This window comes from Panthera pardus, unplaced genomic scaffold, assembly GCF_024362965.1.
Source record: "Panthera pardus isolate Hobbes unplaced genomic scaffold, ASM2436296v1 HiC_scaffold_2, whole genome shotgun sequence".
Classification (NCBI taxonomy): domain Eukaryota; kingdom Metazoa; phylum Chordata; class Mammalia; order Carnivora; family Felidae; genus Panthera; species Panthera pardus.
Window position 1 is genome coordinate 32913977 of NW_026526765.1, and position 19368 is coordinate 32933344.

Genomic DNA, 19368 nt, shown 5'->3' on the forward strand with positions numbered 1-19368 from the left:
ATTAAAAAAATGTTATTTATTTATTTATTTATTTGTTTATTTTGAGAGAGAGAGAGAGAGAATGCATGTGAGGGCACGGGGGTAAGAGGAGGGGCAGAGAGAGAGAATTCCAAGCAGGCTAAGTGCTGTCAGCACAAAACTGGATGTGGGGCTTGATCTCTCAAACTGTGAGATCATGACCTGAGCTGAAATCATGAGTTGGACGCTTAAGTGACTGGGCCACCTAGGTGCCCTGAGATACCAAAATTTTTATCTGAGGAAGTTAAAAAACTTATTTTTAGATAGTTTGTTGTCTTAAGATACTAAAATTTTTATCTTGGGCAATCTGAACAGTTGAGATGACTTGTACTAATTGATGTGTACCTACTGCTGATGAATTTTCAGGTTGACCATCATTCAAAATCTGCATACTTCATCTCATTCTTGAAGTCAGTAACTTGATTAATAAATCACAGGGAGGTATAAAGGAATATTGATTTTGTTTGTTTTATGACTAAGAAGCTGACTATGGGAATAAGAATTGTATAAACATTTATTGTATTTATATTATTGTTCACAGAAATTAGGATTTGATATAAGGTAGATCTGTCTTGGACATCATTAAAAGATGCTCAGGAAGTGTTTCAAAGACCTCATATCCACTACGGGGTATTTACCCAAAGAATACAAACACTAATTCGAAAAGATAGATGCATACCTATGTTTATTGCAACATTATTTACAATAGCCAAATTATGGAAGCAACCCAAGTGTCCACTGATAGATGAATGGGTAAAGAAGGTATATTATATATATGCAATGGAATATTACTCAGGCATAAGGAAGAATGAAATCTTGCCATTTGCAACAACATGGATGGATCAAGAGAGTATAATGTTTAGTGAAATAAGTCATTCAGAGAAAGACAAATACCATATTATTTTACTCACATGTGGAATTTAAGAAAACAAACAACAGGGGCGCCTGGGTGGCTCGGTCGGTTAAGCGTCCGACTTTGGCTCAGGTCATGATCTCATGGTCCGTGAGTTCGAGCCCCACGTCAGGCTCTGTGCTGACCGCTCAGAGCCTGGAGCCTGTTTCAGATTCTGTGTATCCCTCTCTCTCTGCCCCTCCCCTGTTCATGCTCTGTCTCTCTCTGTCTCAAAAATAAATAAACGTTTAAATAAAAAAAAAAAGAAAAAAGAAAACAAACAACAACGAAAAGAGACAAACAAAAAAACCAGACTCTTAACTGTAGAGAACAAACTGATGGTTATCAGAGGGGAGGCAGGTGGGGGGGGGGGGATGGGTAAAACAGGTGATGGGGATTAAGGCGTGCACTTGTGATGAGCACCAGGTGGCATATGGAATTGTTGAATCACTATATTGTACACCTGCAACTAATATAACATGGTATGTAAATTACACTAAAATTAAAAAAAAAAAGCCTCATTATAAAGTGAGGAACCATAGTATGAGATATAAATTATATGTTCACCTTACCTATAAGTCATTGTCAATGTATACTCCTTAGGGACACATTATTTTATATACCTATTTGTGAGCTTGTTTAGTAGGGAATGAAGATGATGCTTTTTTTTCTAGTTGAGATTTTAAAGGCCATATATGTAAGAAATTACATATCACTCAGATATTCCTATTTGGCATTCCAAAAACTCTTTAGATTGCTTCAGGTGAGTGAGCCCAGAAAAGACCTCATCATGCATCAAAAATAAAAATTCATATAGTTTGGGTCGGAGGTGGCAGTTGATGGAGACATTGAACAGGAAAGTAATTTCACTGACTTTTTATCTTCAAACTAAAACTCCTTTTATTCTTCCTTCTTCCCATAGAGTCATCAATTGTTGGTTGTCCAGAACACTGTGGAAGTGGCTCAGTTTATCAATAACAATCCAGAATTTTTACAACTTGCTGAGCCCTTCTGGAAGGAACTCTCCTACCTTCCCTCTCTGTATGATTACGGTGCCTACCGAAGATTAATCGACCAGTATGGGACACATTATCTGCAGTCTGGGTCCTTAGGAGGAGAGTACAAAATTCTATTTTATGTGGACCCAGAAAAAATCAAAGAAAGCGGTAGAGTATTAAAAAAATTTATTGACTACAAGCATTGCAGGAATTTTAATGGGGGAAATAACATGTAGTTAGCTTAAACTTTTAGAGATTTAAAGTATGACAAATAGAGATTAAATGGCAAAGGAATCCAAAGTGGTGTGAATCCATTATAATCTACTCAAATTCTTCAAACTGCCTACTCTTTTGGCTAGTACCCTGAAATGTGAGATAACCATCATCATTACTGGCTGTCTCCAGGAGGTATTGATTGGATTTTTAGAATACTTTTTAATGTTTTCCATTTCTCAGCTTAAGTAATATTCTTTGAGGAAAAGCTAATAAGGTATTATATTTCAGAAATCAAAATGTTTTAAAGAAGTATTTTATTTACCTCTGTTCGTTGCCACTCACATTCCTTTAAAAAAAAACCTGCTCTGGATATCACAAGTTTGCTTACTACCTAATTCTTATAATAATGTCTTGAATTTATTGGATGCCTTTCTTACAAGAGGCAAGTTACATGTTAGCAATGATCCTCACTGCTACCCAGAGAGATGGCCACTATAATTCCTGTCCCACAGACTGAGACATGGAGAGTCAATGTTAGATAAGACTCACCCAAGGGCATATGGGTTGTAAGGAGGTCTAACTTGCTCCCAAGTCAGCTGAACTTTTTCCTTATGCTATGTTGTTGCTAGAATGGCCTGCTTTTTGTTAGAATCAGTGCACACCACGGAGTTCATGATTTTTTGGACCCCATAGTAAGAGGACAGTCCTCACCATGTGTCCCAATGTGGGAGGGTAGAGGGTGGTGTCTTAGTGTCCATTCCTTCTCTCCAAAGACCTTTTGACTGGTTTACTAATATTCCAAGTCAAACCTACTTCTTCCCAACTTTGTCCTTCAGCTGATGTCCACACTTCCTTCTCCATTCCAAATCACCTCTTCGGGGTCTTTCTCTTCAGTCAAGGCTCCCTTACAACCTTGGAGGAGAATAACACTTACTACATGAGATTCAGAGGAAATCTTGTAACCTTCCCTTGTGGGTGAATTACAATATTTTTCTATGTTTCCATTGGCTTTTTTTTCCCCCAATGGGCTTAGTTTTTTTGTTACCAGTTAAGATTTAACTAGAATTTGAACTTTTCTAACTTCCCTGGTTGGAAATGATGTATAAGCACAAGTTTTTTTGTAGCAATGACAGGGACAATATTTCTTTGGAAAATTAATCCAGCAAGTGGCTTGATCTAAACTTAGTTTCACTGCCTCCCAACCATTTATTCCTTAGCACTTAAAGAAATGGGGGAGAATTTTATTAAAGCTTTCCAATTTGGTCAAAACATATTTTTTAAGTAAAAATTTTACTCTTGAGAAGTTTCTGTCCTTCCTAAAAATTCTAACTGAAATATAATCAAAACTCCTGAGATGTAATAGATCCTCCCCATTATTCCTTAAGAAATATTGAGATTATTACAGTACAGTTAGCAAAATTATATAAGAAAAATATATTTCCACACTTATTATTTTCTATCCTTCTTTAAAAAATGCATTGGCAAAACTCCATTTGATAATGAGTAGAAATTGTTACATTCTGAGGTTATGAGTTATGGGAAGGAATTGTTAGAAACTAGAGATAGTAAACATATTAAAATCAAGAGATTGAGGCAGTAGACCTGAGGTTTTAGGAATTAATTGCTATAGAATCAGAACCCAGCTTTTGGGGTTTCCAGTAGGTGGACTGGGACCATCACATGCCTACTTTTATCTGTTTGCTTCATACTTGAGAAGCTGACTGTATGTGGGTCAAAGATATCACTGTTCCGGGTGTTCCTTCCACTGTTTCATGTAGAAATCACCCCAGTCTCCTCTCTCTGATCCAAGAAAATAGAAGCCAAAATTTGCTGAATCATTTGAAAGTAAGTTTCAGACACACGATGCTTCATTCCTAAGTGTATGCATGTATGTGTTATTTTGTTTAATAACAAAAAAGATATTCCTTTTTCTGACCCTTGATCCTCCTACAGCACTTGAAAATGTCCCTATCATATCACTCTTGATTAGATGGCCACAATAGTAGAGTATCCCTATCCTCCCACCTGGCTGCATCTCAAAAGACGTGTTTAACAAATGCAGAAATAAAACCTTTAAAACTTTTCCCTCAGGTCTTAGTTCAACAGATATAAAGACATGTACTTCATCAAGTTTCAAATTTTTGTATTCGTCATCAAAGGGCAAATGCAAGGAGCTGGAAGATGCCTTAAAATCAGATTCAGGTAAATAAGAAGGGGGAAATTTGCATTACAAGCTTAATCTCCATCCCTCTCTCTTGTGGTTAATTCCTGGCCTCAAGGTCCTTTGAAATTTTAGCAGGTGTTCTATCTTGTGTTTTTAAAAATGTATTTGGTTATTTTTGCCTCTGCTCTCTCTTTCATATGTCATGACAGTGAGACACTGCCATGGAAAGTTCACTGGGTATCTCCTGGGCACTGTAGATGTGTCCTCAGCATATACTACCTTTTCCATCTGCAGTGACAGTTGGCAATCCAGCCTAGAAAAAGGACACCAACAGGAGAGATTTAGTTCCACTCTGACATGGATGCTCAGATGCTGCTGCTGGTGGTGGTGGTGGTCGTGGTGATGGCAGAGGGAGTGGGGAAGGTGGTGTGCTATTCTTTGAGTGCTTGGAAAGGAACTGGAAAAAAAAAAAAAAACTGATTTAGATTGTGTCTAGATGCCCTGTTAAGGAATTTGGATTTCATTCTGGTAACAAGGGGGTACCCTTAAAGGATTTAGTACAGGAAGTGATTAAATGAAAGGTTACAAAGATAAAGTTGTAGAGAAAGAAGAGGGACTGAGAAGGGATAATCTGACAAGATAAGAATCAGTGAAGAAGTGCCTGGCTGCCTCAATTTGGTAGAGCATGCAACTCTTGATCTCAGGGTCATGAGTTTGGGCAAAAAGCCTACTTTAAAAAAAAAAAAAAGAAGAAGAACCAGAAAAGATCAGTAACATTAAAAATAAAGGAGAAAGAGAAGTCAATAAAGAGAAATTCTAGACAGAAGTTAAGTAAGAGAAGGGCTGGAGACTGTTCATTGAATTTGGTGATTACAACTTAACTTGCCTTACAGTGAACTTCTTAGTGTGGTAGCAATGGACTGAGCAGGTACTAGAGCTTAAATTCTCGGTGACAGCATAAATTGGGGCAAAGGTGAAGACTGACCCAGATGCCAGAGTTCTTACTGAGGAAGTGGGGATTCTTGGGATATTGGCAGATAACTGTAGGAAGGAGGAAGACAGAGGAATGAAACCAGGTGTATTTACTCATTCACTTCCTTCATTCATCAGCTGTTTATGGAGCCTGTGGTACATGCAAGGATTTGTTCTAGGCACTGGGGTACAAGCAGTGACATGCCGGAGAAAATGCCTGTCTTTGTGGAGTTGGCATGACAGAGGAGGAGGGCATGTTTTTTTTTGTTTGTTTTTTAAATTTTTTTAAAGTTTATTTATTTCAGAGAGAGAGGGGGGGATAGAGAGAGAGAATATTCATGAGCAGAGGAAGGGCAGAGAGAGAGGGAGAGAGAAAGAATCCCAATCCAACGCTGATGTGGGGCTCGAAATCACAAACTGTTAGGTCATGGCCTGAGCCGAAATCAAGAGTCGGACACCCAACCGACTGAGCCACCCATGTGCCCCAGGAGGACATGCTTTTGAAAGAGATGGAAATATGGTGATCTGGAAATAGAGATGAGTGGGAGCTTTGGGAAGATAGAGACATCAGTTATCAGCTGGGCTGGCTACTGGAAGCTGCTCACTGATTTTATTTGATGTTGTGTTTAACGCACACATAGCACACATAGTTAGGTATTATTCATATTCTCATTATACAGACAGGGACTCCGAGTGACAGAAAGATTGCTCACGATCACGTTTGGTAAGCGTCAGACATGAGATTCAAAGGCATGATGTGTGGCTTCACAGTCTGGGCTCCTGATTGTCGCACCATGCTGCTTGTCTAGGGGAAGAGGGCCAGAGGGAGCAGAGAGCTCCCTGAGGTATGGAGAGAGAGGCTACAGGCTTAAAAATAAAATTAAAACGGATTTCTCAGAATCTGTAATTCATAAACAGGTGTGCCAGGGCAGGCAGTGATTTCTCCAAGTTTACTATGCGCGGGGATTACCTGGGAAGTTGTTAAGATGCTGGTTCCAAGGCTCTCCTCCCAGCTGTTCTCTTAGCGGGTGTTGAAGCTCAGAAATGTGTAGTCACTCCAGATGATTCGGCTCCAGGTAGCGGAGGGACTGAACTTAGTTGTGATAAGCTGCCTTAAAAGGGTGACTATGTGCATATCAAAACCGGAGCTAACAATGACAATGAGGACGCACTCCAGCAATTTGTCAAAAACACCGGGCTTTAATAATTTCTTTTTTTTAAAGTTTCTTTTTTTTAAAGTTCATTTATTTATTTTGAGAGAGAAACAGAGAGAGCAGGGGAGGGGCAGAGAAAGAGGGAAAGAGAGAGAATCCCAAGCAGGCTCTGTGCTGTCAGCACAGAGCCTGTCTCGGGGCTCCAACTCACAAACTGTGAGATCATGACCTGAGCCAGTCAGATGCTTAACAGACTGAGGCACCCAGGCACCCTAGGCTTTAATAATTTCTGATAAATGTACAGTTTTTGAATTTGTAAAATTTTACAAAATTGCAAAATTTCATTAAAAGAAATGAGCTAAAGATCACCCCAAATCTGGTTTGCAAGTTAGGAATTTCCAGTCATGACCAGCATAAAAATCAATTACAAATGGAGACAAAAATATTTCTGAAATTATAAGGCACTTAAATGCAGAAAAGAATTTAATTGGTATTTACTGTTTAGAACACTTTTCATGTGTTAATGTATGCCTGTTAATTAATAGCTTTTTTTGCTTAGTTAATATTCCAGATGCAATGAACTCCCCCCATTTATTTTTATTTTTATTAAAAAAATTTTTTTTAAATGTTTATTTTATTTTTGAGAGAGACAGACAGACAGACAAAGAGTGTGAGCGGGGTAGGGTCAGAGAGGGAGACACAGAATCCAAAGCAATCTCCAGGCTCTGAGCTGTCAGCACAGAGCCCTATGTGGGGCTTGAAATCACAAACTGCGAGATCATGACCAGAGCCAAAGTTGGATGCTTAACCAACTGAGCCACCCAGGCGCCCCTAGCTGAACCATTTAGAAACACATTCCATGATGCTTCATCCCAAAATATATATTTATTTCCTAAGAAATAAGATAGTCTCCTGTATAACATAATGTTCTTATTATACTAAGAACATTAAGAATATGAACAATAATTCCCTAATATCATCTACTGTCAGGTAATGATTGTGTTTTTCTTTTCTTTTTCCTTTTAATAGATATTTTTGAGAGTCGTTTCAGATTTACAGCACAATCGAGCAAAAAGTACGGAGAGTTTCCATATACCCCTGTCAGAAACTAAGGCCTCCCCACTCTCAGCATCCTCCACCACGGGGGTGCATTTGTTCTAAGTGATGAATCTACGTTGACGTATCATCATTGCCCAAAGTGCATAGTTTATGTTAGGGTTCCTTCTTGGTGTTGTACATTCTATGGGCTTGGACAAATGTATAATGCCATGTGTCTACCATGATAGTGTGATGTAGAGCAATTTCACTGTTCTAACAATCCTCCGTGCTCCAACTATTTACTCCTCCCACCCACCACTGCTGGCAATCACTGATGTTCTCATTGTGTCCATAGTTTGTCCTTTACCAGAATGGGATGGGTTGTGTTTTAGTACTTGAGAGACGTTTCACTTTTTTATTCTTCTCTTTGTTTCCTTTGTGCATCCTGACCTATTTCATTTGATTTCTCCTCGTATAGGAACTCAAAGCAATGTTCTGCGAGGGAACCCATTTGTCAGGGGGGGCAGTTCGGGCTTTGTGTCTGGCCTCAGTTTCCTGGAGCTGGACAATCCTGCTGGAAACAAAGAGCGATATGCTTCGTGGGCGGAATCTGTGACTGGTCTTCCCCAAGTCATAAAACAAAAGGTACGTCCTGCTCTGTTGAAAGCACACAAAGCCGACATGTTTATTCGCATTGGGAAAATGAGATTAAATCAAGGTGGTTAAACAGAGACAGCTGTAATTAGCATTTTTGTATCCCAATTATGTTTTGTATAGCAAAATGAGTGCATACATAATAATAAGAAACAGAAGATTCATTATCTTGCATGTCCATATTTCAATTGTAAAGGTTAAATGTCTTGTAAATCCCAAGAGAAATTAGTAACAAAATTTGCATTTTAAGCTTTTGACCTAAATTTGATTATGTTTTCCTTGGTCTCTAATTCAGAGGAATTATAGATTCTTGCAAGAGGAAGGCATTTAGGCTTGTCTACTGTCTCATCAGATCACCTTTGTTCCTCTGGCCATGGCATGTAGGCTCTTGGAGACATGTAAATTAAAATAGAACAAGTCTGACTGGCAGAATTTTAGGATGTTTTATTGATACAGTCACTTCTGTCATAATGCTACGTATGTGTTCCTAAAATCAAACAGCTAGACAGAATTGCACAATGAAGACCCCCTGGCTTATGGGGAAAATGGATTAAGGACACAATACTCAAAAACTTGATCTATGACACTCATTAAAAAAACATAGGCATCAGTAAAAGCAATAGTATAGCTTTGTATGTGTTAAATTGTTAAGAAACGCATATATATTAATGTAGCACAATTCTTAGAAAAAGACTTGAAGCTTGCTGGGTGCTGGGTGGGTTAGAGCCTTTGAATTATTGGGAAGTGGTAGGAGGAGAGCTGCCAGAGGACAGACGGTTCCTGCGTCAGATGTGGATGGGTGTAGTATATTACACAGGCGGTGAACTGCATGGATGCTTGAAGTGTGTGTTTGCGTGTGTGTGTTTGTTTTGTGTATTCCTATGTTGGTTCAGTTGTGTCCACTTTTCTGGGTTCACCTGGTTTTTCTTACGGATGAAATTGTATGAAATTTGTGATATGCTCATGGTGTTCCCTAACACATCCATCCCAATGGAACAAATTTAGCCTTTCAAAACAAGTGCTATGGCAGAACTGATTCTATGTTCTATTCTCTGTCATGGGAGTCAAGAAATGTCTCAGGTGAAACTTGGACACATTTTATAATCCACCCCCCCCCCTCCAAATTACAAAAGTTTCTTAAGCACCCTCCCAACACCATATCCACCCATTTGCCTCTAAGTAAGGGTAAAAGGAAGAGGCCAGTTTTCCTGGGAGGTCTTATCATAACGTGCCACCATCGATACTCACAATGACCTATTTTCAATGCCAGTGCCCCGTTACAAATCTTAAAAAATTCTAAGTTGTTGATTAGGGAGGATCAGACATTCCTTCTCATTCTCAACTCTGCATTTGTCCACATAGGACTGTCACTATCATAGCTGTGCTAACTTATTATAGGTATATGTCCACGCAATGCCATCCAGTCAGTTCTTTTATAATGCAGCGTGAGAGAGTTTGGGCAGAGACGGAGGGAGATGTGGCTGGGTCTGTAAGTTATCCTCCTACTCCAGTGGTATGCTGTAGCCAGCTCAAGATGGACCCTCATAACAGCCAAAGGTGCCTATCTCTTTCTGACTCCATGGTCACTGGCATCCCAGTGGCAACCTGAAATCGGCCATGGGAAGAGTAGTTATACTGCAGAAATTGGCAAATGCTACAAATCAGAGCATTTTTGTTCTAGGAGAGCAGATTGTTAAAGCTTAGCCAGCACATCTAGGGGCTCCAAGCTGCTTTTCATCAGACATATTCAACACAGAGAAGTAATGTCTGTCTATTTTAAATTTTGTCAGGAAGAAAGAGTCATGGTCTCTGCTAAGAGACATATTAAGTCTCTTAGAGCTGGGTATTTAATCTTAAATTTAATTGCACTTGCTTCTTCACTGTAATTTAAGTGCATTTCCTTTTCTTCTGCCCTCTGCAAGGGTAGAAATGTACTTCCTTCAAAATAATCTTTCAATAACTAGAAAATGAATGTCCTGTTGGTTTTGAAAAGTTTTATGCAAGATACAAAAAATATTCCTTCCCTGTTCACTCCTATTTTTCCCTTTGTCTTGCAAAGAAAGTGAATTGCTTTCTTTTTATTTGAACAAGAAATAATTGGAATTAGGATGAGAGTGGCTTTTGATTTTTATTTTAATGGAGATTCAGCCTAAATGCCAGGAGAAAAATATTCTAGCCTAAAACCCCGATTTACTGACCATGATGTCTTTATCTGTATAGCTGACCCCTCTGTATGAGCTGGTAAAGGAAGTACCCTGTGCCTCTGTGAAAAGACTATACCTGAAGCGGGCTCTTGAGGAATATCTGGATGAATATGACCCCTGCCATTGTCAACCTTGTCAAAATGGCGGCATTGCCACCGTCGAGGGGACCCAGTGTCAGTGCCATTGCAAACCATACACGTTTGGTGTGGCTTGTGAGCAAGGAGTCCTCGTGGGAAATGAAGCAGGTCAGTGTGCTGAGTTTTTGCTAGTTATGCTGGACACTGTGAAAAAGGAATCACTCTTTCCCGCTGATCCCTGAGATCATGCTTCTTTGTGTATTAATTTAGTGTCTCCCTTCCTATTGCACTTCTGGGTTCTAGCAAGGGGGTTAAGGCCTTCTGCTGTCTCTGTTTTCCTGTCTTAACGAATAGACCCACCATGCCCTCCATTCCCTGTTCTCCATTAGAATAGATTAATGCCTAAAACACGTCTCTCTTTTATGCTATAGTCAGCTCATTGAGGTTTTGTCCTAACAGGTCTGTGCAGCTAGTGTGCACATGGCTTAACCTTTCCAATCGCAAGCTCTTTGAAATATCTCTATTTCTATTTTGTATTATGTTTTATCAATCAATTACTCACAAATACTTTCTGAACATCTGCTGAATGTGCTCAACTGAATGCTTGGTGCTTTAAAGGCACGTCAGTTCACACAGAACTGTGTGAAGTTTGACTTTATGAGTAGACAAAGTGTGGGACAGTTTTGTATTTATTTATATGCCTCTCTCCTCTAGAAAACTCATTTCTTAAGGTCAGGGCTGTGATTCCTTTTTTTTATTCCCAGAGCCCAACAAGGCTTGATTCATAGAAGTCACTTAACAAATATTTGATGAATGAATGAATACATGACTGAACTATGATTGCTTGTAGACAAGCGTCAGGAAAGCCTCCTTGCCTCCAAATGTCTTCCCAAGTAGCCTATCTGGTAAATTGAAATTCTACCACTTTGATTTCATTCCTTTGTGGCTTGGATTTCCTGTTATTTGATAAAATGGAAGCTCCCCCTGCTGGTAAGGATTGGGGTAGCGATCATAATATATCAAGCTATTGTTACCCCCTGTTAATATACTCAGAGGACTACTTTATTAACTCAATTTCTAATTATGGAAGAAAGCATAAGGAAACTCATTGGAAGATATAATCACATTAGTTTAGTTTTGGTGTGTATGATACTGAGGGGTGGGTGCCGAGTGGAGGGGAGACGGATGTAGGCTACACGGTAGAACTAGGTAAGGAGCAGTAAACAAAACCATCTATCAATTGGAAGTAATGTTTCAGGAGCATGGTCTCTGAGATCTGTTTGTAACCAGGAAAGCCAAGTTCTTAGAATATAGTGCAAGTTCTCTCTTGCCTACCCCAAGGTATATGATGGGGGAAAATTCTAAAAGCACCGCTGGTCATGAATCGGCCCTGAGTTGGAAGGTGGCCAGGCTGGGTTGAGGAAGTGCCTGCAGACTGAAGGATGTTGACAGGAGGTAAAAGCATTTCTCCTTCTTATGCGTTTCTTCATTTTGTACAGTGCCAGCTCTGAGGTTGGCAGTCTGGAACCCAGTAGATTATGTTCTTCTCATGCCCAACCATGGCTTTTCCAATAAAAATGTTAACAGTAGGAACTGCTGTAATGAGAGGAGCCTGGACTCGGCCATAAGACCATGTTGCTGCCTGGACAGGACTCTTGGCAGCCATTGCAGCACCGGACATGACATTTAACCCCCTTGCCTTAGATCCCATACCTATCAAATGAGAATGGTAACAGATTTCCTGCCCACCCGGATTCATTCTTGTGAGAAGTAAATGAATGGCATGAGGTATGACAAAATGCTCTGAAACAGTTCTAAAATAGTAAACAAATTTAAGATATAATTGCAAGAAGTTCGTCGATGCAGCCTTAATATCAACAAACCCAGTCAATGTGCAGAGACATTATGGTCATTGAAGAAGACCTCCTGAACAGAGTGAAGGTAGTATGTGCCCAGACTGTCTCCTCCCTCAATAACTGCCTGAGCACGAAGCTTAATACTAGACTCTGAAATCTTTCTCTCCAAGTACTTTCTGAACAGTCTTTCTCTTATCTTACAGGAGGGGTTGATGGAGGTTGGAGTTGCTGGTCCTCTTGGGGCCCCTGCATTCAAGGGAAGAAATCAAGGAGCCGAGAATGTAATAACCCACCTCCCAGTGGAGGCGGGCAGTCCTGTATTGGAGAGCCAACAGAAAGCAGGCAATGCGAGGAGGAGGAACTCCAGCATTTGCGGTAATGGTGACCAGATCTCCTGGCAATTGCATAGAATAGAGTGCCCTCTGCAGGAAGCGTGGAATATGTGATTGCTGCTATTAAAAGATTTAAAAATTAAATGGCGATTTTTATCAGTGACTTTGCCTTTAGCAGTGGGATCAGTTGAAGGAAGAAGGCATGTGTGGACAGCTTGCACTTGTGTGTTTCAAGTTTTTCTGATACAGATGTTACAAAAGGCTGGTAACTAGAAGGTCATCTGCCCAAGGGGATCTGAGCAGCAGCTTTGGCATCAAGCAAATCTGCCACTTTGCCGTGTGACCTTGGTAACACCTCTAAAATTAGTATAATCATAGAAGGTAAAACAATAGTAAAATGTCAGAATTAAATGAGATTCAGCATAGAAAGTGATTAGCACAGTGCCCAGCACATAGTAAGCATTGATTAATAGTTGTATTACTCTTCAGATAACCAATCCTATTCATTCATTTACTCATGTATTCATGTATTCATGTATTCATGTATTCATTCATTCATTCATTCATTCATTCATGATTAAGCATAAAGCCAGATGCTCTAGATGGCTAATATCTTCACTGATTAGCCCAGTTGTCTGACACCAACTTCCCATTTGCTGGGACCTTGCAAATTCATCAAGTCTCCTGACTAGGAAGCTGGCAAGCATATGGAATTACTTTAGGAGGAGAAGCTACCTTCGGGGCACATATCTCTGGGAGGATGAGAGTCTCCGGCAGAGGAGGCCTCTATGGACTGGGCTTCTTTTCCCGGCCACTAGACATGAAGCTGGAAGGAAAGGAGCATCCTACGGAGGCACTGGAAGAATTCTCACTCTTCTTGGTGCTTGGAGGGAGAGAATGTTCTCCTCCTCCTGCTCAGTACAAAGAGGAAAATCATGATCAATACTTCACATTTCTGAGTTTCCTCAAAGTGTGGAAAGCGTATAAGGAACTCAGCTGAGAAGGAGGCGACATTCACGGGCTATTCTGTAATGCTTTCCCTCAGATTTCAGGTCTCTGGAGTGGAGGTAATACTGGTGGCACATTGGCTTCAGAGGCCATAAAACTATTGTTTAATGATGGATGTCACTGGGATTACCATTATTATGAGCTTACTCTAGAGATTGCCTTGCGGGAGGTAGAAAGAGCATGACGTTAGGAGCCGAACCGACTACAACATGAATGCAGCCCTGGTATTTATTACCTTATAACCTTGGGCAAGTCATTCAAACTTTCTTTTCGTCATATACCTCATAGGGTTACTGTGAAGGTGCATTGAGATGTTGCGTATTTACAGAGCAACTGCCAAGGTGCCTAGCACAGAGGAGATGTTCCCTTTCTTGCAGGGTCACTAACAGGAGTTCCTTTAGTTTTAATCCAGAATCAATTCCGTGTTAAAGACACTTCAGAACCAGACAGCCGAAGAAAAAGTAGGTCTGAGGCAGGTGACCTCTAGAAATCCCATGAAGTAGGTGTTTTGTCCAGAGACTTTTATTTCCTTTTCTTTCTCTTTGTTTTTCATACTACTGACTTAGTAGCTATTTTTTGGTAGTTTATGTTTGAGTTTTCTATCACAGGATATGATCAGATATTGATCCCGAGAATGACAAAAATAGCACATCAGCATGTTTACAGGAATGGAGTTCTTTCAGATGTTAATGAAAAATTCACTGTGGTGCAAAATGTTTATTATGCTGTGGAAATCCATCACATTAATTATGTTTTGTTTCCTTTTCCTTTCAGATTGCTTGAACCACATTGTTTTCCTTTGTCTTTGGTTCCAAAAGAATTCTGTCCATCACCTCCTGCCTTGAAAGATGGATTTTTTCAAGTTGGTTATGAAAGATATATTGTTTTCCTCTGCATATGCTCTTTGCTCCAAGTTCTCTCTCTCCCTAATGTCATAATCGATTTCCTTCTTCCATGATGAAATAGTGCTACAAATAGTTTATATGTGCATTTTAGTTTTAGTGGTAAGGGTTTTAGTTTGTGACTTTACTTCTTTGGCCAAGGTGATTAGAATTCTGCAGAAGGCAGTATATCTTCTGCAGTTCGGTAAATCAATACTGCTGCCCAATGAAATTAGAAATGTAATCATGCCAGAAGGCTGTTAAACATTTCCATTCTTAACACTAAAATAAGAATCCATAAGCAAGTTCTGCAACAAAGAGGACTTTCTCTATTCTTGCCACTGAGAAATGTCTTTCTAAAGATTTTTTTAAAATGTTTATTTATTTATTTTTGAGAGAGAGAGCAGGGGAGGGGCAGAGAGAGAAGGAGAGATTGAATCCCAAGCAGGCTCTGTGCTGTCAGATGCAGGTCTTGAACCCATGAACTGTGAGATCATGACCTGAGCTGAAATCAAGAGTCAGACACTTAACTGACTGAGCCACCCAGGCGTCCTGAGAAATGTCTTTAAAAATTTTTTTTTCAGAAATATTGGGTTTGGGAAGAAATATTGGGTTTATTCCAGAAGCCAATAAGACATTTAGCCAGCACTGGTGAGATATGGGTCATTATACTTGGAGCGATTTTCTTGTTTAGGAAGGAACACAAGTTACCTGCCACTTGTCATTCTAGGGAATTTTCTTGGCCTTGCGGCCATATTAATTTCTGCTCTTCTCACTGCTTGTTATGATGAGGCTTTGGCCTCAAGCTCCAATGAAGTCTCCTCCCGGCTCACGTAGGAGGCTTTCGTCAGGACCCTCTCAGTGCTGCCAGCCTTGCTTTCTCAGAGGGTTTGCCTTTGAAATTCTAGGCCCTTAAACACACGCACTGACATTTTGCTGAAGTTTCCCCAAATGTAGATACTGTTGGGAAATGGAAGAGGGCTTCTCTGTGTGTGTGTGTGTGTGTGTGTGTGTGTGTGTGTGTGTGTAGAGAAGGGAATGAGCCCAGCATCTCTAACACTCATTCTGTCCCAATACAGTCACCACAATCTACTAAGTTCCTGAAGGAAACACAGGCTTGGCGAACAAGGCCAAACAAACTCATATACTTCAGCAAACCGTGAACTGTTGTCCCAAACTCCAGTGCATGTGGTGTCCTGTAAGGGGCAGGGGTTCTGAACACTGCCCCATGGACGGGCTACATCACAGTCACCCAGAGAACTTAAGAATAGAGATTGCTGCTTGCCCCCTTACCTTCCTTTTTTTTTTTTTTTCTTTCTCATTCTGTGGGTTTAGGATAGAGCCTGAGAGTTGTGCTTTTTTTTTTTTTTTTTTTTTTTTTTAAATTGCTACTAGTGGTTCTGATACAGAACCCAGTTTGGACACTGTTATAACAGTCCCTTCTGTCAGGCAGACGAAGGCCTATTGGCTAGAACCAAAGCAAATCAACTGTCCTTTCCCAATTTATTCAAACTCAAGTATTAACCTGGGTCCTTTGTTTCCTACCAACTGGAGCCAGACTGGACCAGGACTGACAGTGAATAGTAGAAGGCACCTTGGGATTTGGTTCTAATGGCTGGAGCAGCCAGGTGCTAATGCCGAGCTCTCAGCCCTTCCCCAGGCCGATTTTCTTTACCACCCCTGGGGTGGCAGAGAGCCCCAAGAATGAGGAAAGGAACTAATAGAGATCCCAAAAGAGCATGATTACCCCTTTAAGTTTCAGCTTCAAATTCTTCCTTGCTTCACCATGAAAGCTCACCTCCTGGCATGTCCTTGAATCTGGCCCAGCCACAGTGGCCCTTCCCTTACAGGGTAGGGGCTGGAGCTTAGGATGGGAGAAGATCAGCATTACGCTCCCTCTAAAAGTCGTCAGTGAGAAACTTAAACTTTCATAAACATGCTGATAGGATTTGCACATTTCTGTCTGTTCCTACCAGCTTTTATTAGGCGGTATGGCCAATGAGCAGCCCATGACGTCTTACTATGAAGAACTGACCAACAAGTACATTTCCGAGATCTGATAACAACTGTCTTTTCCTGGAACATGCAGGGGCTGGGGGGGAAGGGACTCGGGCAGTGTCCACAAAAGTAATTTTGGTAAAATGCTTAGTACAGTGCTTGGTATTTGGGGACAATTAATAAATTATATGTGACATTAATAGCTTTATTTTAGTTAATGGTAGTACCAGTGTTGTTGACTAGGACCATACAGGGAAAATTGTTTTTACAGATAATTTTTTAAATTAGTTATTTGAACTTAGTTTGCCTGATGACTAAAAGAAGGCATCATTTATAGCCCAAATATATCTAAAGAAACTTTTTTTAATGCAAAATAGACATACTCTCTCTCTCTCTTTTATTTCTCTTTAGGATGAAGGTGCCATGTTTCCTGTTGGGAAAAACATAGTATATACTTGCAATGAAGGTTACTCTCTAATTGGAGACCCTGTAGCCAGATGTGGAGAAGATTTACAGTGGCTTGTTGGGGAAATGCATTGTCAGAGTGAGTGGACTTGGTTGTAGCATATAACTTAAGATGAGAGAATAATGTGGAAGGGAATGAATCAAGACGAATAACCGCTCACTGTGTGGCCCGTGTCTTGACATTCCTTTCCTGAGAAGCTCATATGCTCCTGTTCAAGTTTCAGCTGCATCTTGAAAAAGCCCTCAGCAGTCTCTAGTTGATAGTGCTTCTGTTAGGTGAGGCACATTTCACTGCAATTTTAACGTTTCTGGTGCAAATTCGAATAGGCCAGGGAGCTCCATTCTGGCTAAGACCTTCAGAACATCCCATATAGTTCAATTTCTAGGGATGTGACCAAATCAGTGTACTTCCTTGATTGTCCTGCAGTATTAGTTGGTTCAGCAGATGGATAGAGCTGTAGAGATACATTTTTTTTTGCTATATCAGTTGGTCTAGGCCTTGGAGAAAAGCCTAGTGTACACGTGAACATCTTTTTCCTCTTGGGTATATACCTCTGAATAAAGTCTCTGAGTCATAGGATGTACATACATTTAGACTTAGTAGATGCTACCAGACTCCCAAATGGTTGTACTAATTTACATCCCTACCAGGATCTGAGAAGCCAAGATTGCTCCGTATCCTTATCAACACTTGATATCAACAATCTTTAAAAAATTTTAGCTATACTGATGAGTGTGTAGCAATATCTTATTTTTTAATTTTGACTTTTCAATTTATATTTTTCCTGGTGACTATGTTATGATGCCTGTTTTCATGTTTATTTGCCATTAGCATATCCTCTTTGGTGAAGTGACTGTCCAATCTTTAGCTCCCCTTTTCTGTTGGTTTGTCTTTTTCTTATTTGTAGGACCTCCTCTCTTCCTCTTTGTTTCTGTCTCTATCTGTCTCTCTGTCTCTCTCTCCTGGAGTCCTTGAGCAGAAATTACTGAAATAGAATATAAACATTTTCTAGCTTACAGTAACAAAGCCAAAAGTTGGTTCTTTGAAACGTTTAATAAGATGCTTTCGCTTGAAGAGATTTTTTCCCCTTTATTGTGAATCTGCTGATAAGAAGTTGACCCAGTCTTTGTTCATCTTAAAATGTCTTTGTTTTATCTTCATTTTTGAAGGATGTTTTTATGGGTAAGAAATTCTAGGTTAGCAGTTATTTTATTTAAGCTCTTTTTTATTTTATTTTATTTTATTTTATTATTTTATTCTAGTGAGACATTCACTCTTAGTCATACCACTTCTGGTTTGGAAATCTTATGTCTGGACACTTTTGAGAATTTCTCTTTTTTTCTGGTCTTTGGGTTTCAGAAGCACCTCCACAGTGATGTGCCGAGGTGTGATTTTCTTTGTCTCTACCCTGGTTAATATTTGAAGCACTTCTTGAATCTGTGCATTTATGTCTTTTGTCAATTTCAGGAGCTTCTTCGCCATTGTGTCCTCAATTATTGCCTCTGTCCAATTCTTGCCCATTTTTCCTCACAAGACACAAATGATATATTTTTTTAGATTGTATATATTACTACATTATTTTGTTTTACATAATTTTTTTCTTCTCTCTGTTTCATCCTAAATATTTTTTAATTGATCTAACTTCCAGCTTATTAATTCTCTGTACACTTGTATATAATCTGCTTTTAAGAACTCTGTTGAGTTCTTAATTTCATTTTCCAATTCTAGATATTTCATTTGTCCACTTTTCTATACTTTCCTTTTCTCCATTGAAATTCTGTTCCTTGTCATTTAATTTTTTCCCAACATGTAAATCACAGTTATTTCAGGGTCCATGGCTGCTAATCCCATTCTCTGGACCTACTGGGGGTCTGTTTCTATTGTCTTTTTTGGGGTTTTGGTGAATTCTTTTCCTTTTAAATGTCATTCCTGTTTTGATTAAATGCCAGACTTTATGTGTGAAAAAATAATGGAATAGTCTGAGGTTTTGGATGATGTTCTCTTCCTCTAGAAAATACTTGATTTTGTTTCCTGCAAACAGTAAGGCTGTTTTATGTCCGGTTTACCTTTGTTCCTAGGGTGTAACCATTAAGGGATCCCAGTGGAAGGTCTGAGATATCTTCCTAGGTCCCTCCTTTGTGACAGGACTGGACTCTACCTCTTTGTCCCCTAGCCCTATTAGACTGTTAAAAACTCTACTCAGCTTTTCAGCCATGAGCTGTAGTTCCTCCTTAGTTTAGCAGCCTTTAAGCATTTTTTTTCCCAAACTTAACAAATACCTCAAGGAGAAAGGCATTACCAAATGTTGTAATCACCCCTTTAGACTTCTCGCTAGAATCTTGTACCTTCAAATTTTCATGACCTTGGTATCTCTCTGATGCTTTTGGAAGTACTTTTTCCTTTACTTTTGTATATCTTTTCTATTTGTCTTTGTGGGAGC

General features: G+C 39.7%; 1 protein-coding gene across 2 annotated transcripts in view; it reads left to right on the plus strand.

The window, feature by feature from the left end:
• Window positions 1-19368, plus strand: part of C7 (complement C7) — a 56292-nt gene that overhangs the window by 24321 nt on the left and 12603 nt on the right. For both annotated transcript variants that reach the window (XM_019464256.2, XM_019464258.2), the window contains 7 exons: window positions 1833-2076; window positions 4216-4326; window positions 7931-8097; window positions 10327-10555; window positions 12447-12618; window positions 14358-14445; window positions 16874-17006. In XM_019464256.2, the coding sequence (XP_019319801.2) occupies window positions 1833-2076; window positions 4216-4326; window positions 7931-8097; window positions 10327-10555; window positions 12447-12618; window positions 14358-14445; window positions 16874-17006 (1144 nt within the window). The remainder of the gene's footprint in view (window positions 1-1832; window positions 2077-4215; window positions 4327-7930; window positions 8098-10326; window positions 10556-12446; window positions 12619-14357; window positions 14446-16873; window positions 17007-19368) is intronic.